This window comes from Mus caroli, chromosome 4, assembly GCF_900094665.2.
Source record: "Mus caroli chromosome 4, CAROLI_EIJ_v1.1, whole genome shotgun sequence".
Taxonomy (NCBI): Eukaryota; Metazoa; Chordata; class Mammalia; order Rodentia; family Muridae; genus Mus; species Mus caroli.
In genome coordinates, this window is record NC_034573.1 from 141886241 (window position 1) to 141902654 (window position 16414).

General features: G+C 53.7%; 2 protein-coding genes across 4 annotated transcripts in view; both read right to left on the reverse strand.

The window, feature by feature from the left end:
• Positions 1-3575, reverse strand: part of Thap3 (THAP domain containing 3) — a 6378-nt gene extending 2803 nt beyond the window's left edge. The window contains exons 1-2 of the mRNA XM_021160852.2: positions 3457-3575; positions 260-452 (exon numbers count right to left, since the gene is read on the reverse strand). Of these exons, the coding sequence (XP_021016511.1) occupies positions 260-452; positions 3457-3530 (267 nt within the window). The 5' untranslated portion in view covers positions 3531-3575. The remainder of the gene's footprint in view (positions 1-259; positions 453-3456) is intronic.
• A 658-nt stretch (positions 3576-4233) lies between these two features.
• On the reverse strand, positions 4234-10763 carry Phf13 (PHD finger protein 13). 3 transcript variants are annotated; one of them, XM_021161518.2, is made up of 4 exons: positions 10395-10763; positions 8592-8693; positions 6683-7205; positions 4234-6392 (listed from the first exon to the last, which is right to left on the reverse strand). In XM_021161518.2, the coding sequence occupies exons 1-4, from the start codon at positions 10431-10433 to the stop codon at positions 6166-6168; spliced, it is 891 nt and encodes a 296-aa protein (XP_021017177.1). In that variant the 5' UTR covers positions 10434-10763; the 3' UTR covers positions 4234-6165. The 3 variants fall into 3 exon arrangements, with proteins under 3 accessions (XP_021017177.1, XP_029332702.1, XP_029332703.1); XM_029476842.1 differs by lacking the exon at positions 10395-10763 and adding an exon at positions 9400-9494; XM_029476843.1 differs by lacking the exon at positions 10395-10763 and adding an exon at positions 9175-9231.
• Positions 10764-16414: the final 5651 nt, after the last annotated feature.

A 16414-nucleotide genomic window follows, 5' to 3' on the forward strand; every position in this document is an offset into this window, starting at 1 on the left:
TTTTTTTTTTTTTTTTTTTTTTTGGTTTTTGGAGATAGGGTTTGTCTGGGTGGTCCTGACTGCTCTGGAACTCACCTTATAAACCAGGCTGGCCTCGAACTCAATAACCCACCCGCCTCTGTTTCCCAGGGGCTTCCCGCATGCTAGTCCAGCACTCTACCAACTGAGCTAGATCCTCAGTGCAGCTGCGACTCCTTTGTAAGGTCCCCTCCCAGCACACACGCAGACCCACTGGCTAGACATCAGGCTAGCACCCTACCTGTGTGGGGTTCTGAAAAGCGAACACCGTGGGCACAGCATTGTGTTTCAGGTTCTTGCGGTTCCCAAAGGCGCTGAAGCACTCGGGTCTGAAGTGTTCCGAGCAGATGACCGTGTGCTGCTTGGGCTTGAAGTCAGCCCGGCCGATGTTGAGCACCCACTCCCTCAGCAGCTCCGGGCGGCTGAAGGGGAACCTGTGGGCACAGCATCCAATGGCACAGCTTTGGAAACTCAGTAATCCACTGTTAGTCATCCAGGTACTCACCCTGGCTTCTATCCACATATATAGGCATCCCAGGATCATAAACGTGGGCAAGGAGCCCAAGGGAGCTACGCTTCCAAAGCGCATGCCAGGAGCCACCTCTAGCCCTTCAAGAGCTTGCCACATGCCAGTCTCTGGTTTCCTGCCAGAAGGTGGCAGTGGACAGGACCAAGTTCCTGTGCCTCAGGAGCCTGCACCTCAGACAGGAGCAAGCCACACTGAGATGGCTGGGCTGTGAGGGCGGGCGGAGCAGGTGAAAACAACAGGAAGAAGCCCTGTGGTAGGTAATGAGGGCCGGCCAGGGTGACATTTGAACAGACCCCGCAGCAAGTAAGAAGATAAGACCCGGCCTTTACAAAGGATGGGTGGGGGCAGGGGACAAAGATGTTGCTCTGGCTGGGGCACCTGGAGGAAGAAGGGCCACAAGACACACCCAGGGCTTGATTTAGGTAGCAGGGGCATCACTGGAGGATCTGGATGAGGAGAAGGACTGAAGTGAGTTCAAGGGCAGCCTAGGCTACAGAATGATTCACCTGCCTTTAATCCCAACACTGAGACCAGCCTGGCCTACAGAGTGAGCTCCAGCACAGCAGAGCCTGGAGTGGGGAACGTGTCGAGAGAAGAGGAGGAGGGAGGGCAGGAAGAAAGGAAGAAGGGAAGAAGGAAAAAGCAAAAGCCAGGTGTCAAGGTTTGCTCGAGGATGATGAGAGAAGAGAAGGGAAGGAGCTCCACGCTTCCACGTCCCTGAGGAGGGACAAGGAGGACGAGGAGGAGGAGGAGGAGGACAAGGAGAGTCCTCGGAGGTCCAGGCCTGGGTGAACACAAGTTTGATGCGTTAGGTGTCAAGTTCAAGGTGCTCTTCAGACTGGCAGAGCTCAGAGTGGCAGATGGGCACCTGTGCCCGGGGATGTCCCTGCAGAGCCTGCCAGCCTCATCGATCTCAGCACTAGGGAGAAGCCCTGAACGGCTCCATCTTGAGCACGCCAGCACTCTGTAGGAAGTAGAGAGGACTCTGGGATGGAGACTGACAGGGGAGATGTGGGACAAAGGTCAGGATGCGCCCAGGGAGTGGGAAGAGACCTGCCTAGTCAAAAGCTATTGAGAGTTCCTTTAAGACAAAGGGGGATAGAGGACACAGACGTATAAGCGAGACCTGGGCGGGGCACAGTGGTGAATACCTGGAAGGGTCCAGTTCATAAGTCAGCCTGGGCTACACAAGACCAGCCCTCTCGAATTGACAGAAGCAACACTAGCCTGAAGCAAGGATAGAGTCAGGAGGCAGATGGGAGGGCACAAGAGAGATGTCAAAGCATGGGGTACACACAGATCTAAACTGTCCTCAGGAAGCCTACCAGGACATGTAGTGATTGTGCCATAAACACTTAAGTGGTGGCTCAGGCCTTTAATCTCAGCACTCTGGAGGCAGAGGCAGGCAGATCTCTGTAAATTCAAGGTCAGCCTGGTCTACAGAGTGAGTTCAAGGACAGCCAGGGCTACACAGAGAAACCCTGTCTCAAAAAAAAAAAACAAAACAAAAAAGTTTAAAAATGTGGAGGTGTGGCCGGGCGTGGTGGCTCACGCCTTTAATCCCAGCACTCAGGAGGCAGAGGCAGGTGGATGGATTTCTGAGTTTGAGGCCAGCCTGGTCTACAGACAGCCAGGGCTACACAGAGAAACCCTGTCTCGAAAAACCAAAACCAAAAAAAAAAAAAAAGTCGAGGTGTGTAGAGCACCTGCCTACCCACTACTCTGGAAGGCCTGAGCTCCATCCCACACCAAAGTAAAATATAAAAGTCTCCCAGACAGGATGCCAGCATGCTAGCATTAAGGGAGGGGGTAATTTTTGAATGTTCAAAGCCAGTTTTGGGTACATAGTCTATTCACTGACTTCAGTCAGAACTACAGAAAAGAGCCCAGTCTCAAAAGAAGGGAGGAGGTGGCTATTAAAATAGATAGGCACCTGGCAAAATCCCTGTGGCCCCACAAAACAGGAACGAAACTGTCCTCTGACCATCCATCCCATGGGAGACATGGCAAGAGGGTGGCGATTCTTCTACACACAAATGAATTTAACTTAAAAACAAAGAATGAGAGCGGACAGAGGTGTGTGTTCCCCGCCCCCCCCCCCGCCCGGAGGCCCTTCCATGCAGAGCACACATCCTGGCTTGTGGTCAATGGAATACTATGCAGAATAGTGTTTGTGGGGCAAGGATGACTCTTGCAGGGCCCGGAAGGAAGAGAGAGAGAGATTCCATTTCTTAAGGTGCAAACCTTGCCACAGCCACGCAGGCCACATGCAAGCTATCTCCCTGTGGGCAGGTGGGAGAAGAGACTGTAAATGGATGCCAGCGGAGACATCTGTGGCTGCCAACTGATGTGTGTATTTTTCTATGGTTGCTACTCTTCAGCAGAAACATTCAAAGTGTACAGGGTGCGGGCTGCCAGGAACTGAGCCCTGAAGGCACAGACATCGCTCGAAGCCGGAGCAGTTGAAGGGTGCTTCCCTGGAAAGGGCTCAGCACGAGTCTTGCTGGGGAAAAGGGGTCCCAGGGCTGCTGGACCGGGGATCTCCCACCTTCCCACAGCCGAAATCCCTGCCATTGAGGCCCGGCCATCCTGGGAGCACTCATTCCTCCAGGCCTCCCGCGAGGTGACGCAGGCGCAAGGGGCCAGAGCAGGGACACGGCCAGGTGCCACTCACGCCCATCTAGTTCGCACTGAGCACCTACTGCTTCCAGGCGAGGAGGGGGCGGCGGGGTCAGGCCGTGAGGCCGCGCGCAGGAGCATCGCCCGCGCCCGGCCCGGCCCGGCCCCTCTCCGCAGTCCCGGTCCACCTCGCCTGCAAACCCTGGCCTGGGCCTCCCGGAGCTCCCGCCCAGTGCACCGAGGCCCGCGAGCGTTCCGTAGGGTCGGGTCCCGGCTTCCCCATCCCTCACCGGTGGAAGGTGAGCTGCTTCCTGAGGCTGCTGTAGCGGTTGCAGCATTGCCGGGCCGCGCAAGACTTCGGCATCTCGGAGATGGGCCCACTGCCCCTAAAAAAGATGGCGGCTCGGCGGCCTCGGGGGGCGGAGCCTGAGGGGCGGGGTCCGCAGGCTCGGGGCGCCAGAGCAGGACTTGCTCTGCTCCCTAAAGAAGTTAGAGCAGAGGAATACCTCCTACAACTTGTGCCCAAGTAAACAACCTTGGAAACCTGGACTAAAAAAGCGTCGACTCTTAACTCTGCTAATAGTTTCTGGCTTGCAGGGCTGCCGGCCCGCAGGGCTGGGCTTGTCCGTTACAGACAGGTACAGAGCCTGCCTGGCCTTGAACTCAACACTTCATTCATCTCAGCTTCCCAGACAAGGTTTGGATCCCATGGGAGGTACCCAGCTGATCACTATACAGGCACAAGATGCCTAGCACTGGACTCACCTCACCAGTCCGGAACTTCAAAGGGCCCTAATGGCTGGCTGTGGCTTTGAAAGCTCCGACAAGTGCGGGGTAGGGGGTAGGGGTGGCCGGCACACCTGAATTGACAAGTGTGACAGGAATTGAGGGAAAGGGAAGCCTTTCAAAAGTGCACACTGGGTTTGAGAGCTAACTGGAGAAGTGGAGCAGGGGTCACGGTCCCTTTTCATCATCAGCTCGGCTCTGCCAGATCCGCCATCTGACAAGCAACTGGGGAGACCCACAGCCTTCTTCAGCACAGGACACCAGCCCAGGAGACACAGACCTCAAAGTAGCAATATCTTTATTTACAAAATATACAGTTTCACAGAAACAGCTTGCTTTATACACATAAACTTTATAATTACACAGAACATGTAAACGATGTTGTGTCTGGCCTGGCCAAAGCCCACGGGAGGGGTCTACTTGGAGCTGACCCTTCCCAACCAGCATCAGCCATCAACCAGGAGCCCAAAGAGGCTCACACCCAGTTTGCATAAACAAGCTGATTGCAGCTGCCCAGCTCAACCTACCCCCAAACCAAGGTGTCCAACTTCTGACACCACCCACAGGGAAAGATCCCCTTAAAAACAAAGCAAGCAAACACAAACAGATGTCAAATGTATTCCAGAGGCATTGATCTCTGAGCACGTGTAATAATGGCCAGCTCCACTGTTCCACAACAAAACCACACATATTCTTAAAATGCACTTAAAAAAAAAAAAACCTACTGCAACTTTGGTTATTCTCAGGGTGAAGACACTGGACAAGAACTGTCATGGGGCAGGTCTTTGGCAAATTCCTCTAACTTGTCCTGGGTATTTGTCCCATCAGAGCCACACAATAGCCTGGGGTCAAGACTGTTTCTATCACAGCTCCTTCTCTTTAGAAGAGCTCTCCCCTTGAGGTCTGCACAATCTACAGAGCTCAGCAGTACGTCTACTTTAATATGAGCAACAGGATTTAAAAAAAAAAAAAGAAGAAAGTTAAACTGGGTGAGTGGGAAAGATGCTAATATTTTTTTAAAAAAAGGCTCTGATTTGCCAAATTACAGTCTACACTGAGCTTCTTTGGTGCTTAAGACAACGTGGGAGACTGCCTGGTGACCCTACAAAGGTACTCCAGGAAGGGGAAGAAAGGTAACACACTTGGCCACTCTGCTCTGCCTCAGGCTGACAAAGAACACCTGTGGTGAACGGGTAGGAAACACTGCTGAGAAAGAACGAGCATTGGAGATGCTGGTTTGAGAGCCAACGCCCTCTTCCTCCCTTCCCCCTGCCCCAGGACCACCAGTGTCCAGGAGCTGAGCCAGCCCTCACTCAGACCAGGGCTCTGGTTCACACCTTTGAAACTCTGCAAGCTGATGCTCTAGCACTCAGACCTTGCCTTGCCCCAGGAACCTGTATGGAAGGCAGAATGCCCATTCTTTTCACCCATTATCTGAAGAACAGCACACAGGGCCCAAGGACAGTGTCTTCTGTGGACTGTTACTGGACTGGGCACCAACAGCAGAGCTGGGACACCCAGTATAACAGTGGCCAATACTTTGGGCTGTATTGTGGGAAAAAAAATATGCTTTTTTTTACATCGTGCAAAACAAGAAACTGAGTTATGAACACAGAACACCTCCACCCCAACCCTCACTCTGTGGAAAGGCGGCTACACATTTTCCCTTTACACCAACAGTGAAAACCCAAAGAACCACTGCTCACCCCCACCCAGGGCTCCTCTTGGGGACACCAGACCTCTCAGAAAACAGCTCCGCGCGTGGCTCAGTAAGTACAACTGAGGCAAGGAAGTGAGACCACAAAGGGGCGGGCAGCTTGGACGGCTGCTGTGTAGACACTTGTGATAAAAGGGCAACACTGAGAACAAACAGCCAGGGGAACAACATCTCCACTCCCAAGCACAGAGACAGGACAGCTAGCACCGGCTCCCAATGGCAGCCACTGGCTAACAATGACTGTGTGCCCTCACTGTTAGCTGAGGCAGACCTGGTGCTCGCTCTGCCTCCAATGCAGAGAACATAGCTGGAGCAGCAGTTTGGACCGTTTGATCTGCTCACTAGCTATGTACAATTCTATCTGGACGGCTTGTCCTTTGCTTAGGCACCTGAGTGGCAGGGTCTGCCTGCACCAGAGCTGCGAGTTCTGTGCTCAACTATCAGAGGCCAGAGCCCAGGCCCTTCCAGTCCCGCCTATCTCCTCCACAGCTCCAGATCAGTCCAGAAACAGCTTCCGGGAGCCCATTCGGGACCGGTTGGAGCGACGGATATCAAACTTGGAGTCCCGGCACTTTTGGCAGACAAACACTTCCGGAACATTGGACTTGCGGATCTTCGCACAGGACAGGTGAATCCAGGTGTGGCACTCGTTACACTCGATCATGGGACGGCCGGCAAAGGGCTTCATGCAGAAACAGGTGACGAGGTCCCAGGAATCATCATCTGTAAGGAAACCAACAGTTGAGAGAGGCGGCCTCCCAAGCCCCTTTTCCCTGGGGAACTGTACATTCAAGAGACACAGTGGCTAAGTGTGACCAGACTACCGCTCCAGCTGTCACTCATGGGCCACGGCATTTCCCACTGGGGCTTGCAGAGCAACCTGGCGGTCTCCAGGAGCTAACAACTCTTTTATGAGCATCTACCCACCCTTCCTTCCACACTTTCTCCTTCAAATACTAAGCACACTCTGGTCCCACCTGAGGGGCCTGGACCCTAGGGGCTCAACTCCTCACCTGAGTCCACCATGATGTCTTCATCATTGCCAGTGCTGTCTTCGTCTCGGAACACCACCTGCTTTCCCTGGCGGACAATAGTCCGTTTTCCTTCAGTTTTTATTTCTGTGACCTGATCAGGTGACACAGTAGCACAAGAGCCACTTGAGGGTGTGTCAGAGTCCCAGCCTGAGCAGGGGTCAACAGACGCCTGGGGAATATCCTGCATGGTGGGGCTTGAGGGAGTCTCCACATATGGGTCTGCAGCTTCCAGCTTCAGCAGGCTCTCCCTGAATCCCTCCTTCACAGGCATGTCGCTGTCCCTGCGCTTCCTCTTCTTCTTCTTCTTCAGCTTGTCAGTTTTCTTCCTGTCCAGCAGGTAGTTACTGGGCTTAGCTCTCTGCAAGAGGGAAGGCTGCAGGTGGCTGAAGCATCGGTCGGGCACTGAAGGCGTGATGTCAGAGAAACCAGTGTCCCAGCCGTCGCTGTCAATGGTCCCGGCAGTGCTGTTGGCGGGGCTGGGACTGCTCCTCAGGGGGAGCTCCTGAAATACAGAGCAACAAGGCAAGGTTGGTAATCTAGCCAGCTCTAAGGATAGATAGGAGCACCCATCCACGGTCAGTGCTCCTGCACCATCCCTCTTCCTGCCCCCCCCCCAACCTCATGAGCATAACAAGGTGGCAGCAGGCTACCTCACTGAACTCTCATTGTCTGCCCCAGAGACAGAGCTAAGCTTATGGTTAAATATGGGGGTTCAGACCAGAGTGCAACTGGGTAGACTAGCAGCAGAGTGCTTAGCGGGCATGCAAGGCTGAGTTTATCTCCACCTTCCCAAATCCCACAGAAACCCACCAGACGCCTCCAGAGTTTATTCTTCTCTCAATAAGGAAGACTTAACTCCCTCCATTTGTCCTCCCAACAAATACATTTTAATCGAGTGAGTTTAAGTTATTTCAAACTTTTGGCCTTCTTTAAAATACAAACAAACAAAAAAGCTGGGCAAAATGGGACATGCCTTGAAGGAAAAACAGGCAGATTTGAGTTCAAGGCCAGTCTGCCTGGTCTAGGAATGGAGAAACCCGGTCTGGGGGTGGAAAGAGAGAGAGAGAAAAAAAAAAAAAAGGAGACATTCCAAAATATTGCAAAAATCTAAGTAGATAACGAGTGCCCCGAACAGCAAGCTAAGTGCTGGACTCGTCCTACACTCAGTGTTCTGCCAAGAGTGGCCATGTTCTACGTGGTACAGAGGACGCACAGCAAGGAAGACTAACCCATGCCTCCGGAGAGCTTGCTTCCCCAAACACCAGACTGTTTGTAGCTTTGCCTGATGTGCACAGGACTCCAGCAGCCTGAGCCCCACAGCAGCTGACATCCCTGCCTTCTGCCCTTTCCTTGGCAAGGGAAAGGCTTCCAAGGACACAGAAGCCCACTTGGTATTCCTGAGAAAGAGGCAACACCTGGAGCCTATGGCAAGAAAGTGCCCACTTCTGTGACCAGGGTGTCCTCCTCTTCAAAGCAGAGGGAGAAAGACCAGCCCACCCCTTCCAAAGGCACTCAGTCTGGCCAAATACTGGCTCTTTAAAAAAAAAAGCAGGCAGCGGCCAAGCAAGGTGCTTACAAACACACTTTGCTTCCTGCCTGACAAATCTCCCTCATCTTTCTGAGTGGAGGGATCACAAGAGTGACTGGAAACAAACGTAAGTTAAACAGAAAGAAAAAAAAAAAAAGGATGTTAAGTGATTTCTAGACAAGCCTACTAAAGCTTTGGAAAAAATCTCGTCCCTGCCAGGGCTGATTTGGTCCCAAAGAAACTGATTCCTGCCAGCCTGTCCAAAGCTGGCACCCAGCACTTCCAGACCCAGGCTGCTGAAGCACCTGCAGCAGGAACCCAAAGCACAGGGCATATGGCTCCAAAACCCATCATCATTACCTCCTTTGGGTAGGGGATGTAGCCCGCATATGCCAAGACGAAGGTGCAGAATTTGTTGAAGTCTTCCACAGTCCGGCGCCTCTTACAAGTGGGGGAGTACTCCTGTAGAGGGAACAAAGAGTCAGTGAGTGGGACTCCTGCGGAGGGAACTGACCAAAACAAAGCAAGCTGCAACTTTTATTGCCAAGTCACAAAACCCTGCAGGATTTAGTCTAGAAACAAGATAAGGTAAGTTGGGGGTCAAGAAACAACAGTTTTCTTAAGGTGGAAAGAGGAGTTTTAAGATTCTGTGCCAAGAACACTGGAAACTGGCTAGGAGATAAAAGCCTGTCTATAGTCTACCTCTTGGCATTTGCCTTATCTGTTTGTCCCTGCAGGCCTATCAGGAACACCGACATCTACATTTTTGCTACAGATTGCCCACTCTGAAAACGAACCACAGCTGTGGCTCTAAACAAACACATTCGGAGTGATTTCAAAGATCAGCTACTTAATCTTTCCTTGCTCTCTAAACCTGACTCCCTCCCTCGAGGCCAAGGCAGGGAAGGGGACCCAGCCTCTGCAGCTCAGGGGACATCCTCACCCAAAGTAGGGGCGGGATGACAACACCGAAATGTTCCTCGGAAAGAGTCCGAAGGGAAACACCGTTTGGTTTAAGTACGCACGGAAGACATAAGACCTATGCAGGATCAGCCAACTCAGGGGCCATTCTCAACGGCCGCCACGCACCCATCACAAAAAGGGATTTTCTCCCGAGAAGGCTGAGCATCGGGGCTCCGGGCACGTTCCCTGCGGTAGCTCCCCGCACCTTATCGCTACCCCCACCCGTGCTCAGGTGATCCGCCGGTTTTGGGGGGCGAGGGGGACGGGACACCGGGTCGACCTCCGAAAGCCTCCCGCAAAGCGGCGCGCAACGCAGCACTTTCAAACCCGGTCCCAACTTGCTCCACCAGGCCGCTCGCTCCCGCCCCTCGGCCAGCCCCGCAGGCGACCGACCGGCAGCCGAGCGGGCCGCGCGCTCCCGGCACTCGGGAGGCCACAGGGCGGTCCAACCGGGCCCCAACTCGGGAAAAACTTTAATTTCGCCCCAGGGAACATCGCGGGGGGGAGGGGGGAGATCAGGGCCTCGGACCGGAGTGCGGGGCGGCGCCGCGGCGGCGGCCAGGGACCCGCCCTCCCTCCCGGAGCAGATGGCGCGCGACGCCCGCCCGCGCAGGCCCCGGAAGGTGCGGGGCCCACCCGTGGGGTGCGGGACGCCCGCGGGTCCCGGGTGGGTGTCCCGGCGCCGCGCAGGCCCCGGCGCCTCCCGCCCGCAGCTGCGACACCGTGGACCCCTCGGGCCCCGCCCCGCCTCCGCCGCACACCCCGCACCGCGACCCCGGCCCCGAGGCGCTGCGCGGGGGCCGCTCCCCGGAAGGAGGGGGAGGGGCGGCGCGGGAGACCGGCTCCGGAGTACCGACCCCCCGGACGCGGGCGCCGTGGGGGCGGGGCGCGGCCTGGCCGGCGGAGGGGGGCGGCGGGACCGCGCGCCTGGCCGTTCCGAGGGGGCCGGGCAGCACCGGGGAAGTGGGGAGGAGACCCCGCGAGCCCGAGGCAGGCCGGCGGAGGGCCATGTCCTCGGGGCGGAGGGTGGGCGCGGCGCCCGGGAGGGACCGGCGGGGAGCAGAGGCGCGGGCCCCAGCTGGGGGCGCCGGGCGAACGTGGGGGAGGGAGGCAGGGCTCGAGACGGCTTCCCGGGGTCCGGTTCGGCCCGGAGTGCAGCGGAGGCCGGGGAGGGGGCGGCTAAGCGAAGCTCGGACTCACCTCGGGGTGGAAGGCGGCGGCGCAGGAGTCGGAGTCCATGTTCCGGGTGGGGGGCGGCGGCTGTGGGAGTGCCGAGGCCGGAGTGCGGGAGCGGGCCCACGGGACGCTCAGGGCCAGGGGGCTCCGGCACCGCGCAGGACGAGGGCGGACCCGGCCGGGGAGGGGTCGCCCGGGCTGGAGGTGACGGGGGTGTCGGGGTGTCGCGTCGCAGGTTCGCTGATCCCGAACTGGAGTGTCCACAGCGAACTGAGTGGAGGATGCAGCTCCCACGACCCGCGCTGTGGAGAGGCGGGAGAGGCACTGTGGGGGGCGGCGGCGGAGACAGCGAGCGGGAACCCGACCGGCTCCCCGACCTGACGCCCAGTTCGGCTCGTGTCTCGGGAGGGAGGGCGGGAGCGTCGCGAGGGTCGTCGGGAAATGTAGTCCGGGTTGTCTGGAGTTCGTCATGTGGGGGTGTGGCCCGCTCGGCGCGCTGCCCTCTGGGAGTGGTAGTCCCTAGCGGTGCGCCGCGGCGTCTAGAGACTATCTCGGAACTCCAACTCCCAAGAGGCTCTGCGGCAGCGGACGAATGCGGGGGCGGTGCTGACAGGATTCCGGAGCTTCAGAGCGGGGGAGGTGCGGGGGCTCCCACCGCCCGGCTGGTGGGGGAGGGGCGGCAGCCCGCGGGCTCCGCGGGGCGGGGTCGAGCAGCGGCCTGGGTCTCGGAGGGCGGCGGCCCGGGCTCCGCTTTCTCCCGTGGGGCCTCAGCTTCGGCCTTTGTGGGGCGGGGGTGTCCCGGCTGCTGGAGCAGGATGGGGGCGGGCCACTGACGTCCGCGAGGGCGGAGCGCACTTGTTTTCGCGGCCGCGGGCGTTTAGCTGGAGGTTCCCGGCGACCGCGGCTTTGGGCCTGGCGGGGTCACTTGTGGGCGCCCGGTGCGCACAGCGGAAGATGGCACCGAACTCCGGGACAGCGCAGCGCCGCTACACACGCGCCGGCTTCAGTTCGCTTTTTTTGTTTTCTCCTCGCTGTCCTCAGGGCTGCGGCGACGAGAAACGCCGCGCCTCCCGAGTTTCGCTTTTCCTGGGATCCGAGGCGGCCGGTGCGGAGAAACCCGTGAGCCGCGGTGACTCCGAGGGCTGTGGATGGTTGAGTGGGCAGTGTTCTCCCGTGGGTGTGGAAGATCGACCCGGACCGCTTAGCGGAGTGCCTTGGTGACATTACCGTAAGGCTGTTATTTTAACGATAGTAATTTTTTAGAAGGAAAAATATGATAACTTTAAAAACTGTCAAAGGAGCGACAAGATTTTAAATTCGAATGAGAAAACATTCTGACACATTCGAAAAAGTATATTTGCGCCTCTGATTAGGTCTGGCGGTGACTCTCGGTTGTTTTCGAGGTTCAGCTCATTTTTACAACAGTGATTAAGATAGGAATAGGTGTGGCCCACACCTTTATCTGCCGGTGGGACTCTCGTCACCCTGTGAATTCCTGGCTAGTCAGACCTTTTGTGAATAAGAAGAAGGAGGAAGTTGGAAAGAAGGAGGAGAGTTGCTGCCTAACTGGGGACCACCAGCATGGGGTACATTAGACACTATCAGAACAAAAATTGGGTTGATTTCAGAAATCCTACAGGCCTCAGTTCCCTAACCATAAAATACCTACCAGGATGACTAACTCAATAAAGGTAGTTTGCTGCTGCCACCGCTGTTCTGTACTGATGTGTGCAATAATGAAACCCTGTCCAGGTGATAGGGTGAATTAATACCCTGATGAAACGCAGATAAATTCAGAATTACAACGCTACCTGATTTCTGTGACCAAAGCAAAGTCTGGAGGTTGAGGCACAATCACCCAAAGTGGCTTGGGTTTTTTCCCTGTATAAAAAAGGACTTTAGAGCCAGATGTGCTGTCTGTAAACCCAGCACCCCAGGGACTGAGGAAGAATTGCTGAAAGTTAAACCCCAACTCCTGGATTACAGAGAAATTCTAAGGTTGACAAGGAAAACCCTATCTCAGTAAGGTTGGAGGTAGGGGTGCCTAGGATTGTAGCCAAGATTACTGCACTTGCCGAGCTGTGGCAAGGCTTTAGGTTAGGATATGGTATCTTTAGTAGTTCAGAGATAACAGTACCAGCAGTTAAGAGCACTTCTTGTTCTTGCAGAAGACCAGGGTTCCACACAGGAGCTTACAGCCATCTATAACTTCCTAGGAACCTAATACCCTCATCTGACCTTGAGGTCACCAAACACAACACAGTGCACAAACATGCATGCTAGCAAAACACACACATAAACGCATAAAAGAAAGTGCCACTTAATCCCAGCACTCGGGAGGCAGAGACAGGCGGATTTCTGAGTTCGAGGCCAGCCTGGTCTACAGAGTGAGTTCCAGGACAGCCAGGGCTATACAGAGAAACCCTGTCTCAAAAAAGTGCCACACCATACTAGCTTGATACCTGTAAGCCCAGAGCCTGGGAGATAAAGGGGAGAGAATCAGGAACACTGGTCAAGCTTGGTTCCCTAAGAAGCCTGAGGCCAGCTTGGATGTCCCAAGACCCCATCTCAAGATGCAGATGCAAACCAAGAAGTAAATGACCACACCTGATCTTTATTCCTTGTGCTAAAAATTTCACAGTAAACAGCCAAGTCAAGTCGTGTGAGAACACTAAGAAACTGGCAGAAGGACTGGGGCTCAGTGGTTGAGAGTAAGCAGTAAGTTGCAGAGGACTTGAGCTCAGACAACCCACACCGAGTGTAACTCCAGCTGTAGAGAACCTGATGCCTCCACTGGCCTCCACAGGCAGGCAGCACTTCTTATACCCAAACCCACACTCAGTAACATATGTACTTTACAGTAGAAATGAGGAGTAGGACTCAGTGTCCCATGTATTTAATCCCAGCAGTTGCAGGCCAGAGACGGGCACGGTCTTGAAAAAAACAAAAATAAGTAAAAAAAAAGTGTCAACACCTTTAATTCTAGCACTTGCTACATAGACCCAAGTGGAACTCTCCAAGGCCAGCCAGAGCTACATTGTGAGACGATAATAATAACAATAATAATATCATCTTGTAAAAATAGGAAGTGGGGGCTGGAGAGATGGCTCAGAGGTTAAGAACACTGAATGCTCTTCCAGAGGTCCTAAGTTCAAATCCCAGCAACCACATGGTGGCTCACAACCATCTGATACCTTCCTCTGGTATGTCTGAGGACAGCTACAGTGTTTATATAAATAAATCTTTTAAAACGATTTTACAACCTTTAGGCACTAGAGAGATGGCTCAGCAGTTAAGAGCACTGGCTGATCTTCCAGAGGTCCTGAGTTCAAATCCCAGCAACCACATGAAGGCTCACAACCATCTGTAATGGGATCTGATGCCCTCTTCCAGTGTGTCTGAAGACGGGACAGTGTACTCTTATAAATAAAATAAATCTTTGAAAAAAAAATAGGAAAGGGGCTAAAAAAGATGGCTCTGTTGTTTTTGTGTGTTTTTTGTTTTGTTTTGTTTTTGTTTTGTTTTTTTGAGACAGGGTTTCTGAGTTCGAGGCCAGCCCTGGCTGCCCTGGAACTCACTTTGTAGACCAGGCTGGCCTCGAGTGCTGGGATTAAAGGCGTGTGCCACCAAACTAGGCTGGCTCTGTTGTTAATAGCACTTGTTGCTTTTACCGAGATCAGTCCTTGGCACCCACATGGTGGTTCTCAACCATCTGTAACTCCAGTTGCAGTAGATCCTGTGAGTTCTTTTAACCTCTGTGGACACCATACATGAACCTAATGCAGGAATATAAATGCAAGCCGAACACTTGTGCACATAAGTCTCAAGGTTACACAATGTTAAGTGGAGGCCAGGCTTGGTTGCTCCTGGCTCTGATCCCTAAGTCTGGGCTTTGTGCTCACTCTGAGGTGCCTCAGGCACCCTCCAAAAGAAGGACAGGAAGTTGGTGTCTGTTTACCATGTGAAAGCCCTTGATTTATCTCCAGCACTGCTTAAAAGTCAGCAGATAGTCAGGTCCAAGGTTAGCACACGCCTTTAATCCCAGCATTCAGAAGGCAGAGGCAAATTGAACTCTTGAGTTCAAAGCCAGCCTGGTCTACACAGAGTTCCAGGATCACTGGGACTGTATAGAGTAACCCTACCTCAAAAGAACAAATTCCAAAAATGGATAAATAGGGGCTGGAGAGATGGCTCAGAGGTTAAGAGCACTGACTGTTCTTCCAGAGGACCTGAGTTCAGTTCCCAGAAATCCCATGGTGTCTCACAACAATGGCATCCAGTGCCCTCTTCTGGTGTGTGTCTGAAGACAGTGTACTCACATACATAAAATAAGTAAATCTTTAAAAAAACAAAACCACCACCACTGGTCTCTAGCTGAGGCCGTGTTGGGCACTTGCCTAATGGACATGAGATGAGTGAGGACCTCAGTTCTTACCACACAACTACTTCAAGGTTGTCAAAGCCACAACATCTAGGGGCTGCAAAGATGGCTCTGTTGGCAGTCAAGAATAAGGACTGCTGTTACAGAGAACTCCAGTTCTGTTCCCAAGACCTGAGTCAGGTCACACTCACGGCCATTTACACACTCACCTGTAGAGGAGCCCAGCGCCTCCTCTGCCATTTGCTCTCAAGTGTACTGACCCACACACAGGTGGATACATTTAACTGGAAGTGTTTTTAAAATCTTCTGAAATGTGTAGGGTTTTGTTTTTGTTTTGTTTTGCCTGCATGGTCATCTGCACCAAGTGTCCCTTGCCCATGGAAGTCAGGAGATGGTGTCAGTCACGTGGTCCTCTGCAAGTGCAGCCGGGGCTCTCAGCTGCTCCCTGAATACACTGAAGCCTTGCATTTTAACCAAAGCAACCTCATAGCTTGCAGCTATGGTGAAGGGTCAACTCCCCCTGGGAAGCCATCTACCTTCTTTCACGCTGCCTTGTTTTCAGGTGCACTGTCCTGTTCCTAACACCCACGGTGAGTGACCCTAAGTAACAGGTTAGCCATGCTAGCCAGACCCTGGGAATCACCGGGTTTTTTGGTTTTTGGTTGTTTTTTTTTTTTTTTTTTTTTTCACTTTTCTACTCGGGTGAGAGAGTTGCTGAATGTTGACTCTCAGACAGTTGTGATTGCTCCTGAAAGGAGGGAAGGAGCCCAACATTAGCCCAGGTGACAAGTTAAAAATACTAAGAACACCATGGTTTCCCAGTAAGTAATTTGAGAATGCGTTTATTTTAATTGAGTTTCCAAATATAGCCCCTCCTACCTAAATCTCACTGGTCCCTTCACTTGAAGGAACTGTGGGGAACACTCTCTGCCTCCAGGTTTGACGGTGTAGTTGCAGTGTGGGTGTGGATTTCACCAGAGGCTTGTTTTGCCCAGAGTGGTTCTCTGACGCCACTGCACTTGACCCAGCCAGAGTGTGTTCTTAGGAACCCTCAGGAGACCGTGCGGGTGTGTGTGTGTCTGTGTGTGTTCCAGGGGCTACAGCCTAAGCACATGCGTGAGTAATTCATCAGTACTGCAGACTGAATCATCCACGGGTGAACACGCAGGAAGAAATCCAGTCAGCTGCTTCTGTCAGGTTCTTGCTGGTCTATGACAAAGATAACACACAGCTGGAGAGCTGCCTCGCATGCTGTGCTTGCAGGGGGCCAGAGTTCAGCTCTCAGCACCCAGATCAGGACGCTCCCAACACCTGTTGTGACTCCAGCTACAGGGGCTCTGGCCTCCTGGAACTCACACCATTGTCTACAAACACATAAAATTAAGGTTGTTTTTGTTTGTTTGTTTTGGGTTTATTTTTTTTTTCTTGTGTTCTTTTGTGTATGTGTGTGTGTATGTTTTCGAGACAGGGTTTCTCTGTATACCCCTGGCTGTCCTGGAATTCACTTTGTAGGCCAGGCTGCCCTCGAATTCAGAAATCTGCCAGCCTCTGCCAACCAAGTGCTGGGATTAAAGGCGTGTGCCACCACTGCCCCACTATAAAATTATAAAAATGTTTTTGTTGGGGCTGGAGAGATGGCTCAGTGGTTAAGAGCACTGACTGC